The following is a 12,300-nucleotide window of genomic DNA, read 5'->3' on the forward strand; positions in this document are numbered from 1 at the left end:
ATGTACCCTTTTCAGCAAGGCACTTAACCCCAATTGCTCCTATAAGTTGCTTTTTATAAGAGTGTCTGCTAAATTACAAATTTATTCTCTTCTTGTCACAAATATCTTTATTTGTATGTACAAAAATTTGTGGCAAACAGGCATGACAGTTAATCATTTTACACAATGTGATGGGAGAATTGTAAACTGGCTGGCTCACCTCAAAACTAACTTCTACAATATTTACAGCACACAGCTTTCATCTAGCCGACTCCTCCCTGTTTTATCTACTTATCCATGAGGTCATAATGCATCATAGTCATCATCTTCGTGCTTCCTTTTCAGCGATTCACTGGCCAAGCTCTGTGACACCATGTTGGTGGTGATGAGGATGTTCTTAGAGCCGATCAGGGAGGGATTGATTAGGACGTTTTGAACCGTTGGGGTGGATGGTGTGGCTGTCGGAAAACAAGACAAAAATAATGATTTATTATTAACATTTTGAATTTACATTTTATTCACTGAATAAATGCTAAGACAATCCCCACAAACTACTGAATTGAAGCTTCAGAGACCTGAATTACTCTAACGATGTACAGTGCATTCAGAAAGTATTCATACCCATTGAAGTATTCCAAGGGTCGGAAACTTTCTATGGGAAGTTAAGCCCGGGAATTTGGGGAATTTTACTTCAATTCATCAAAGAAAAGTTAGCTTATAACGTTTTTGTGTGGGATTCACATGGCAATTCTAGGTCTAGTGGCATATTTTGGTTAAACTATCCCCAATTCAATGGAATTGCAACCCTCGCATGCACAGTGCATTTCTTCCATCACATGTACAGCTGATTCTGAAGATCTTGCACACTAATGAGATGCTATCGAGCCCACACTACTACACTGTCTAAACAAAGGACTAAATGCTTTCTGGAAAGTTGATTACAATACTGGATGGGGTGAATCTATTTTATATGACATGCATTATTTGTTAATTAGTAAATAGTACCCTACAGCAAAGTGTGTTTAAATAATTTCTAACTTGTTAACAATTTCTGCTAGTTAGTTTTTGCTACCATGTGGGTTTTAGCTTACTTGAGCCTGCTAAGTAAGGAGTGTTAATTCACCTGTTTCCATACATGTTTAATTTTAAAACATTTATCTTACAAAATGAGTTGTTTAACTGCTTAACTATTTACTTGTACATGGAATTGTATTTGGGTTTTTTTACTCATTTTTTTCTAATCTTTACAGGAAAATGCCATGGGCACTCTCTGATTTGTGGCGACATTTCACTGCAGCTAATGTAGAAGGAAAAGCTTGTTCAATTGCAAATACTGTGCCAAATCATATGTAAAGAATGCAACAAAGATGCAGAATCATCTGGCCAAGTGCATAAAGTTCCCACGACAAGCAACCTCTGACAAAAGTCCCTCTACTTCTATTTGGGGTGAAAATGATAAATCAGACACCGTATTGATAACAGCTCATGGTCCTCCTGGAATCAGAAGTTTTTGACTCAATGGAGGAACGTAGTCAGAGAAATACTGATGAATGTCTTGCTCAAGCTGTGTATGCAACTGGTTCACCTCTGATGCTCACAGGCAATGTGTATTGGAAGAGATTGAAACTGAATCTCTCCCATTATCTGTTGGAAAGCAGACAACCAGGTTCTCCTTTCTTTTTATCCTAAAAATAAAATAGAAAAACTCACTAGTCTTTGCCAAGTACATATGTTTGCCACATTTTTTTGCAGTTCACTTTAGTGCCTTATTGCAAACAGGATGCAAGTTGTGTAATATTTTTATTCTGTACAGGCTTCCTTATTTTCACTCTGTCATTTAGGTTAGTATTGTGGAGTAACTACAATGTCGATCCATCATCAGTTCTCCTATCACAGCCATTAAACCCTGCAACTGTTTTAAAGTCACCATTGGCCTCACAGTGAAATCCCTGATTGATTTCCTTCCTCTTCGGCAACGGAGTTAGGAAGGACAACTGTATCTTTGTAGTGACTGGGTGTATTGATACACCATCCAAAGTGTAATTAATAACTTCGGTCAAAAGGGATATTAAATGTCTGCTTTTTAAAATTGTTAACCAATCGACCAATAGGTGCCTTTCTTTGCAAGGCATTGGAAAATCTCCCTGGTCTTTGTGGTTGAATCAGTGTTTGAAATTCACTGTTTGACTGAAGGACCTTAGAGTGTGTGGGGTAAAGCGATGAGGTAGTCATTCAAAAATCAGTCCATGCAACTTATGACTTTTTCCATGCAACTTATGACAAATTTGCACTCCTGAACTTCAGGCTGGCCATAACAATGGAGTTGAATACTTACTGACATTTCAGCTTTTTGTAATCAATTTGTAAAAATGTCTAAACGCATAATTCCATTTGGACATTATGGTGTATTGTGTGTAGGCCAGTGACACAATCTCTAAATTCAGGCTGAACAAAAATGCAACATTTAAAAAGTGTTAGTCCCATGTTTAATGAGCTCAAATAATAGATGCACAAATTTGTTGAAATCCCTGTAAGTGAGCATTTCTCCTTTGCCAAGATAATCCACTTGACAGGTGTGGCATATCAAGAAGCTGATTAAACAGCATGATCATTACACAGGTGCACCTTGTGCTGGGGACAATAAAAGGCCACTAAAATGTGCAGTGGTGTCACAACAATGCCACCGATGTCTCAAGTTGAGGGAGTGTGCAATTGGCATGCTGACTGCAGGAATATCCACCAGAGCTGTTGCCGGAGAATTTAATGTTCATTTCTCTACTATAAGCCACCTCCAACATAATTTTAGAGAATTTGGCAGTACGTCCAACCTATGTCACAACCGCAGACCACACGTAACAAAGCCAGCCCAGGACCTCCACATCCGGCTTATTCACCTGCGGGATCGTCTGAGACCAGCCACCCGGACAGCTGATGACACTGAATAATGTCGGCACAAACTGTCAGAAACCGTCTCAGGGAAGCTCACTTGCGTACTCTGTGTCCTCACTAGGGTCTTGACCTGAATGCACTTTGACATAATAACTGACTTCAGTGGACAAATGCTCACCTTCAATGGCCACTAGTACGCTGGAAAAGTGTATTCTTCATGGATGAATCCAGGTTTCACATGTACCGGTCAGATGGCAGACAGAGTGTATGACGCCACGTGAACGAGCGGTTTGCTGATGTCAAGGTTGTGAACATGATGCCGGTGGGGTTATGGTGTGGCCAGGCATAAGCTACGGACAACGAACACCGTTGCATTTTATCAATGGCAATTTGAATGCACAGACATACTGTGACGAGATCCTGAGGACCATTGTCGTGCCATTCATCCGACGCCATCACCTCATGTTTCAGCATGATAATGTACGGTCCCATGTCAAGGATCTGAACACAATTCCTGGAAGCTGAAAATGTCCCAGTTCTTCCATGGCCTGTACACTCACCAGACATGTATCAATTGAGCATGTTTGGGATGCTCTGGATCGACAGCATGTTCCAGTTCTCACCAATATACACAAACTTCGCATAGCCATTGAAGAGAAGTGGGCCAAAATCCCACAGGCCACAATCAGCCTAATCAACTCGATGCGAAGGAGATGTGTCACGCTGCATGAGGCAAATGGTGGTCACACCAGATACTGACTGGTTTTCTGATCCACACCCCTACTTAAGTTATCTGTATTCTCAGTATTGTGAAAACCTTAGATTTGGGCCTAATGATTGTATTTCAATTAACCAATTTCCTTATATTAACTAATTCAGTAAAATCATAAATTGTTGCATTGATATTTTTCTTCAGTGTACATAGTATAAACTTAATAGGACTACAGCCGTCTGAAACAAGTTAGCAGTGTGAAATGAAGGATAGTCTCTTACAGGACTTAGAGGCTGCAGTCTGTGAGGATGGGATCTGAACGGTGAAGCGCTGCCCCGACAGAGACATTGGCGTCCCTACTTTGGTAGTGACTGACTGAACTGAGGGAGTGCCTGGAAACATGCAAGAAGAAAGGAGTCAATGTTTTTGTAATGAAACAGAAAATACATCAGATATGGTAGCAACAGGGCTGCACACCAAAAGGCCAACCCAAATCCTAATGTCAAATGTACATGCTTGGGACAATGTGTTCGAAAAATATGTAATGCAATGAAGAGATATAACTGAAAAGTTAATGCACTAAAGGGTCCCTCACCAAAGGTAGGTGTGCTGGACCTGCTGGATACAGCTGCTACACTGAGACGAGGCACTGTAATTCTCCCCGCGGATGAGGACATCTGCACAGGAGGAACAATCAGAAAGATTCACAAAATAGAACAGAATGGAATACAATAAAGATGAATTGCAAGTGCAGATCATGAGGTTACCTTTTTCTGTATGGATTTGAGCCTGTAGTTAGGAGCTGTTAGACAGTAACGGTCTGGGGGCAGGCGGGGCCCAGTGTATGGCTTAATCAAAGGCAGAGGGGTCTGGTTCTTCTGCCTAGCTACCTCCAGCAGGAACTACACAAAGTCAACATAGTCAGAAGTTAGTCTTGATCATATATGAACACCTGAATAGGCAAATAATGATGTCGGCCTTGACACTGCTACTCAATCTTACATCTCGTGGTGGTGGGGAGGTGAAGGACTGGTCCATGCGACTCTGGATCGCCAGTCTTATGTCGTCAGCATCCACATTGTTCTTCTTAGCATGTGTTGCATAGATTTTGGCATCCTCGATAATGGTTGTCACATATCCTGTAAAATCAAATTACTTTATTTTCTTGTAGTGCTCAGTGATCAACCAACATTTTGGTTATTTTGGGGTTTTAAAAATGTATAGACCGACGTCTGTTAAATTATTTAAATTCCATTTCGTTCTTAAATTTTTTTTGTGAGCGCAACGTGCAGTTTTTCTAGAGATGAATCAGGTCAAGTCCGATCTGTGCGATGTAGTACAGGGTTGTAATTTCCAACAGGCCAATATTATAAATAGCTTAGCCCAGAAATCGTGGTAATGAACTACAATGACCATAATGCATTGCACGCCTACTTGTCTGGTCTGAGACGGAGAGAAGAGATAGAAAAACGAGCGATCGAGATGGATAGAGCACTTGCTTCGTGAGGCATCTTCTCTACCTGAAAAAACATTATATAAGAATAATAGTTGGTATTCAGCAGTCATAAAAATATGCCTCATTTACTTTCAAAAACTACTAAAATAGTGATTTCGTCAGACAGCAGCTCTATAGAGATATGAAATAATAAAGTCATCAAATAGGCCTAAAACACATTTAAAAAATATTTCAGTTGTTTATTTAAAGTAAACTCATGTGAATAAATGATGGTTAATAACTGATAAGCAGTAATGGGCAATCAATCACAACCATCATAGTCATTGTTTTTATTAATTGTTTTATTCTGTGTCATTACAGCATTCAACCCACATAATACATTTAGTGTGTAAAAAAATAGACTCTGAAATCCACCGAAACGACCACAAAAAGCACTAATCCCTCAGCACTATTGTTTTGGTACATTAACGTTTGTCTTGTAGCTGCATATATGCAATATTGCACACAGAGCATAACAAACAAGGGAGAGTTGAATGTATACTTACTGTAGGTAAATTCCAGCATTTGATTAATCACTCTGGGCTCATACTCTGTTATCCCCATGTCTTTGAGGATTTGAATCATAACCTTTGCAAAGGAAGAATTAGAGGATAAGAAGCTAGAAAAGCAGTATACTGTGTCATCAACTCGTCAATGCAGACTTTAGCTTTGAAGTCCCAAGGGCAATTCAGACAGTTGACAGGATTTTTATAATAAAGTATGTGTTGGTTTTAATTGACTTTTTGTTATTAATGCGTTACATTGTGTATATTTATCTATACCTACCTGTTTTATGTGCTTGTTTGTGTATTGTGCAGGGCTCAATTGTGAAAGAAACTTTAGTTTCAATATGACTTCCTTGTTGAAATAAAGATAAATAAACTAGCTAATAGCTAGATACAACAATAAAAACTATGCTAGCTGCTGACGTTAGTTTGTACTGATAACTAACAGGCTAACGTTAACTAGCTACTATAGCTAGTTAAGTTACTGTTCCCAATACAATAGGCAAGTAGATGTATTATGTAAATACATCCAAATAGCATGACATGGGGTTATATTTCTGAACAGCACCCTACATAAATGTACTTTGGAAAAGAAAGCCTTATGTTCTAGTTCTAACGTTACCTACCTAAAAGATAAATAACTGTCAAGCTACCTAGCTCGCAAGCTACCGTAACTTACCTAATGTTAGCCACCTAGCTAACGTTAGCTAGCGAGATAATGTGCTGAAAATCCTGCAAAAATCTACTTAAGACAACGCCACAGTAGATATTTAACGAAACACTCATCATTACTGTGAATGATTGAGACTATGACATTTCACAAATTGTAACTAGGTGGTTTACTCCTACCTGTGCATCTTTAGGAACAGTTTTCGGAGTAGCCATTTTCACGTTTGTTCCTTTCCCGCGCATCCACTTCCGCACTAAAATCTAGGTTGAAGATGGGATAATGATAATAATAATAATAATCTTCTGTATTATGCCGGTCCGGAAACAGATGTTGTAGGTGCAAGACGCCACCTATTGTATCAACCTACTATTCTGCAGTATGATTTTATTACACTTTGCGGAGAAAAAAAATCCCTACCAATTTACCCTACAGCCATTAAAACCTCACCATTATTCCACTAATTTGGCTCTGATGCTACACCAGTCCATCAGCCTGGGAGGATGTTCAAAACACATTGTAACTCTTCTGCAGTAAAATCTCATACACCCAAGTACTTCTCTGCAGCTGCCACCACAATATCTATCCTCTGTGATAAACATTCCCTTCCTGAGGTACAGTTGACAACCATGGCCATGAATGTAAAAAATATATATACCTATTGAACCACACGTAATTCCTATCACTTTCTATTGGCCTTGGCCTACTCACAGGGATCCTCTTTGAACACATCTTCCTCTACTACTCAATTCAAGGGGCTTTATTGGCATGGGAAACATATGTTAACATTGCCAAAGTGAAGTAGATAATATACAATATTGAAATGAACAAAAATGAACAGTAAACATTACACTCCAAAAGGATACAGACATTACAAATGCCAAACTATGTACAGTGCCTTGCGAAAGTATTTGGCCCCCTTGAACTTTGCGACCTTTTGCCACATTTCAGGCTTCAAACATAAAGATATAAAACTGTATTTTTTTGTGAAGAATCAACAACAAGTGGGACACAATCATGAAGTGGAACGACATTTATTGGAAATTTCAAACTTTTTTAACAAATCAAAAACTGAAAAATTGGGCGTGCAAAATTATTCAGCCCCCTTAAGTTAATACTTTGTAGCGACACCTTTTGCTGCGATTACAGCTGTAAGTCGCTTGGGGTATGTTTCTATCAGTTTTGCACATCGAGAGACTGAATTTTTTTCCCATTCCTCCTTGCAAAACAGCTCAAGCTCAGTGAGGTTGGATGGAGAGCAGTTTTCAGTTTTTCCACAGATTCTCGATTGGATTCAGGTCTGGACTTTGACTTGGCCATTCTAACACCTGGATATGTTTATTTTTGAACCATTCCATTGTAGATTTTGCTTTATGTTTTGGATCATTGTCTTGTTGGAAGACAAATCTCCGTCCCAGTCTCAGGTCTTTTGCAGACTCCATCAGGTTTTCTTCCAGAATGGTCCTGTATTTGGCTCCATCCATCTTCCCATCAATTTTAACCATCTTCCCTGTCCCTGCTGAAGAAAAGCATGCCCAAACCATGATGCTGCCACCATCATGTTTGACAGTGGGTATGGTGTGGTCAGGGTGATGAGCTGTGTTGCTTTTACGCCAAACATAACATTTTGCATTGTTGCCAAAAAGTTCAATTTTGGTTTCATCTGACCAGAGCACCTTCTTCCACATGTTTGGTGTGTCTCCCAGGTGGCTTGTGGCAAACTTTAAACAACACTTTTTATGGATATCTTTAAGAAATGGCTTTCTTCTTGCCACTCTTCCATAAATGCCAGATTTGTGCAATATACGACTGATTGTTGTCCTATGGACAGAGTCTCCCACCTCAGCTGTAGATCTCTGCAGTTCATCCAGAGTGATCATGGGCCTCTTGGCTGCATCTCTGATCAGTCTTCTCCTTGTATGAGCTGAAAGTTTAGAGGAACGGCCAGGTCTTGGTAGATTTGCAGTGGTCTGATACTCCTTCCATTTCAATATTATTGCTTGCTCAGTGCTCCTTGGGATGTTTAAAGCTTGGGAAATCTTTTTGTATCCAAATCCGGCTTTGAACTTCTTCACAACAGTATCTCGGACCTGCCTGGTGTGTTCCTTGTTCTTCATGATGCTCTCTGCGCTTTTAACGGACCTCTGAGACTATCACAGTGCAGGTGCATTTATACGGAGACTTGATTACACACAGGTGGATTGTATTTATCATCATTAGTCATTTAGGTCAACATGGGATCATTCAGAGATCCTCACTGAACTTCTGGAGAGAGTTTGCTGCACTGAAAGTAAAGGGGCTGAATAATTTTGCACGGCCAATTTTTCAGTTTTTGATTTGTTAACAAAGTTTGAAATATCCAATAAATGTCGTTCCACTTCATGATTGTGTCCCACTTGTTGTTGATTCTTCACAAAAAAATACAGTTTTATATCTTTATGTTTGAAGCCTGAAATGTGGCAAAAGGTCGCAAAGTTCAAGGGGGCCGAATACTTTCGCAAGGCACTGTATATATGCCGTGTTGTAAAGGTGTGCAAATGATTAAAATGGAAAATAAATCAACATAAATATGGGTTGTATTTACAATGGTGTTTGATCTACACAACTTGCCCTTTTCTTGTGGCAACAGGTCACAAATCTTGCTGCTGTTATGGCACACTGTGGTATTTCACCCAGTAGATATGGATGTTTATCAAAATCGGGATTGTTTTCGAATTCTTTGTGGCTCTGTGTAATCTGAGGGAAATATGTGTCTCTAATATGGTCGTACATTTGGCATTAGGTTAGGAAATTCATCTCAGTTTCCACCTCATTTTGTGGGCATTGTGCACATAGCCTGACTCTTTTGAGAGCCAGATCTGCCTACGGCGGCTTTTCTCAATAGCAAGGCTATGCTCACTGAGTCTGTACGTAGTCACTTTCCTTAAGTTTGGGTCAGTCACAGTGGTCAGGTATTCTGCCACTGTGTACTTTCTGTTTTGGTCGAATAGCATTCGAGTTTGCTCTGTTCTTCTTGTTAATTCTTTCCAATGTGTCAAGTAATTATCTTTTTGTTTTCTCATGATTTGGTTGGGTCTAATTGTGTTGCTGTCCTGGGGCTCTCTTCAGCATATAACACCGCCTGCCTTTCTCTCACCGGACACCTCTGATCTCCAGCACCATGGGTACCCCTACAGTTTACACACACAAGTTTTTTCACAGATACTACACATTCCTTTGTATCATGTCCTCCTGCACACTTCTCACATCTAGGAATCTCCCTCCCACACATTGCTGCCACATGACCATATGCTTGACACCTAAAACACCATAATGGGTTCGGGACAAAAGCTCTCATGGGAAAACTGACACATTCTAACTTGACTTCATCTGGTAACGACTCTGCATCAAAACTCAGTAGTACAGACAGTGTCTTATCTGATTCACCAAGCTCTTCAGCAGGTCTGTGTTGCACCAAACGACGGAGGTCACAGACACCGGGAATTTTCAACTTCAGTTGACCATCCTCAACACTTAACGCCACTCCAGTTATCACTCCATTCAACAGCGCCCTGCTCCAGAGAGGAAAGCAAGTCACAGTTCTTGTCCCCAGTCACGTGGTTGAAGCACACGCTCCCTCTGGATGACAGAAACACAAAAAATCAACACAACTCCACTTGGAGTTACTTTTACCGACCCAAAACTTCCCCAATCTCTTCTCCACCCAACCTGACAACACATATGGATAAGCCAGGAGGCAAGGGTCCATTCTTTTCAAATATCTCACTCCCACTGGGCCAAAAATCACCTTTATCACTATTGGGATGAGGATCAAACCTAGCTTCACTGCACCTGCCACTGCAGTTAATTTACCCTCATTCTCATCAAGTTCAATTTCCTTCTGTAGCATTCCATATTTACTCTTAATATGTTCCACTTTATTTATTTTTTTGCCTAACTTCTTCCCAACCTACAGTTGAAGTTGGAAGTTTACATACACCTTAGCAAAATACATTTAAACTCAGTTTTTCACAATTCCTGACATTTAGTCAGAGTAAAAATGATCTGTCTTAGGTCAGTTAGGATCACCACTTTATTTTAAGAATGTGTAACGTCAGAATAATAGTAGAGAGAGAATTATTTATTTAAGCTTTTATTTATTTAATCACATTCCCAGTGGGTCAGAAGTTTACATGCACTCAATTAGTATGTGGTAGCATTTCCTTTAAATTATTTAACTTGGGTCAAACATTTCAGGTAGCTTCCACAAGCGTCCCACAATAAGCTGGGTGAATTTTGGCCCATTCCTCCTGACAGAGCTGATATAACTAAGTCAGGTTTGTAGGCCTCCTTCCTCACACATGCTTTTTCAAATCTGCTCACACATTTTCTATAGGATTGAGGTCGGGGCTTTGTGATGGCCACTCCAATACCTTGACTTTGATGTCCTTAAGCCATTTTGTCACAACTTTGGACATATGCTTGAGGTCATTTTCCATGTGGAAGACCCATTTGCGACCAAGCTTTAACTTCCTGACTGATGTCTTGAGATGTTGCTTCAATATATCCACATAATTTTCCTGCCTCATGATGCATTCTATTTTGTGAAGTGCACCAGTCCCTCCTGCAGCAAAGCACACACACAACATGTTGCTGCCACCCCCGTGCTTCGTGGTTGGGCTGGTGTTTTTTGGCTTGCAAGCCTCCCACTTTTTCCTCCTAATATAACAATGGTCGTTATGGCCAAACAGTTCTATTTTTGTTTCATAAGACCAGAGGACATTTCTCCAAAAAAGTACGATCTTTGTCTCCATGTGCAGTTGAAAACCGTAGTCTGGCTTTTTCATGGCGGTTTTGGAGCAGTGGCTTCTTGAAATGAAAACTACACATTTACTGTGAATACATTGCTCTTATAAAATATAAAGCTATTCTTTGTTGCAAAAATATGGTAAATTTCCAAGTGCAATGAACTAAATAATCTCACTAGGTGGCGCTGTGAAACTTGAGGTTAATTTAGCTGGCCTTCAACAATCATCAAAGAAGAATTGATGTGTGTGTGTGTGTGTGTGTGTGTGTGTGTGTGTGTGTGTGTGTGTGTGTGTGTGTGTGTGTGTGTGTGTGTGTGTGTGTGTGTGTGTGTGTGTGTGTGTGTGTGTGTGTATACAAATGACTTCTACCTATTTACATATTGATTGCCAAAGACTGAACTTAATTGACATATGGAGAGTTAAAAACCCTGGAGAGAAACAATACACATGGAGTAATAGAGATTGTTCACTACAATCAAGAATTGACTTGTAGGTGATAACCTCTAGTCTTGAGCCCAACTCTGTAGAGGTAAAAAATACTGCCTGCAGTCCTAACAGATCATAAAGTCATATGGCTGACTTTCAGAATGTGCAGTAATGATGATAAAAAATACTCTGGTGGTTATTGGAAATTAAACAACTCATTTTTATTGCATGATGATTTAGAAAATGTGATTAAGAATCTAATTTCTGTTTACTGGAATCTATCTACATCTCATGCAGAATATGGGGAATATTGGGAACTGCTGAAAATTCAAATCCGCTCAGCCTGTATTACTTGTGGAAAACGGCTTGCTTTAAGAAGGAAATGTGAGGTAGCTGAACTCTCTAAGACAGTTGCGGATATCACAGAGATTGGGAATCTTGATCTTAATGAGAAAGCTAAATTGAAGGATTCACAGAATCAACTAGATACATTTTATGAGGAAAAGGCTAGAGGATCCTTCGTAAGATCCAGAAAACAATGGTTTGAAAAAGGCGAAAAGAACAGTAGATACTTTTTTACCACTGAGAATGGAGAGTTGTAATCAGACTTTAACACTAAGTTTTATGAGAATCTTTACTCCTTAGATAACAATTTTAGTGACTCTAAGGATCGCCTTGATTCTATAGAGAATGTTAACTGGTTAGTGAAGAATTAAATTCTCTATTTGGTTAGGTCAGGGTGTGATGTGGGGTGGGCATTCTATGTTCTATTTTCTATGTTTTGTATTTGTTTGTTTTGGCCGGGTATGGTTCTCAATCAGGGACAGCTGTCTATCGTT

At 39.7% G+C, this 12,300-nt stretch overlaps 1 protein-coding gene across 1 annotated transcript; it reads right to left on the bottom strand.

The window, feature by feature from the left end:
- Positions 1-73: 73 nt before the first annotated feature.
- LOC135548527 (transcription initiation factor TFIID subunit 9-like) lies at positions 74-6,687 on the bottom strand. The gene is made up of 7 exons (XM_064978228.1): positions 6,431-6,687; positions 5,582-5,663; positions 4,583-4,719; positions 4,348-4,482; positions 4,176-4,257; positions 3,862-3,972; positions 74-437 (listed from the first exon to the last, which is right to left on the bottom strand). Exons 1-7 carry the CDS (start codon positions 6,491-6,493, stop codon positions 283-285), a joined length of 765 nt encoding a protein of 254 aa, XP_064834300.1. The 5' UTR covers positions 6,494-6,687; the 3' UTR covers positions 74-282.
- Between the last annotated feature and the right edge of the window lie 5,613 nt (positions 6,688-12,300).

This window comes from Oncorhynchus masou, chromosome 11 (genome assembly GCF_036934945.1).
Source record: "Oncorhynchus masou masou isolate Uvic2021 chromosome 11, UVic_Omas_1.1, whole genome shotgun sequence".
In the NCBI taxonomy this organism is placed as follows: domain Eukaryota; kingdom Metazoa; phylum Chordata; class Actinopteri; order Salmoniformes; family Salmonidae; genus Oncorhynchus; species Oncorhynchus masou.

Coding starts and splice junctions, on each gene's coding strand:
- LOC135548527 (XM_064978228.1), bottom strand. CDS start 6,493: ATGCGCGGGAAAGGAACAAACGTGAAAATGGCTACTCCGAAAACTGTT. Junction 5,664..6,430: donor CTGTTCCTAAAGATGCACAG/GTAGGAGTAAAC, acceptor TCCTTTGCAAAG/GTTATGATTCAAATCCTCAA. Junction 4,258..4,347: donor TCAAATCCATACAGAAAAAG/GTAACCTCATGA, acceptor CCTCCTGTGCAG/ATGTCCTCATCCGCGGGGAG.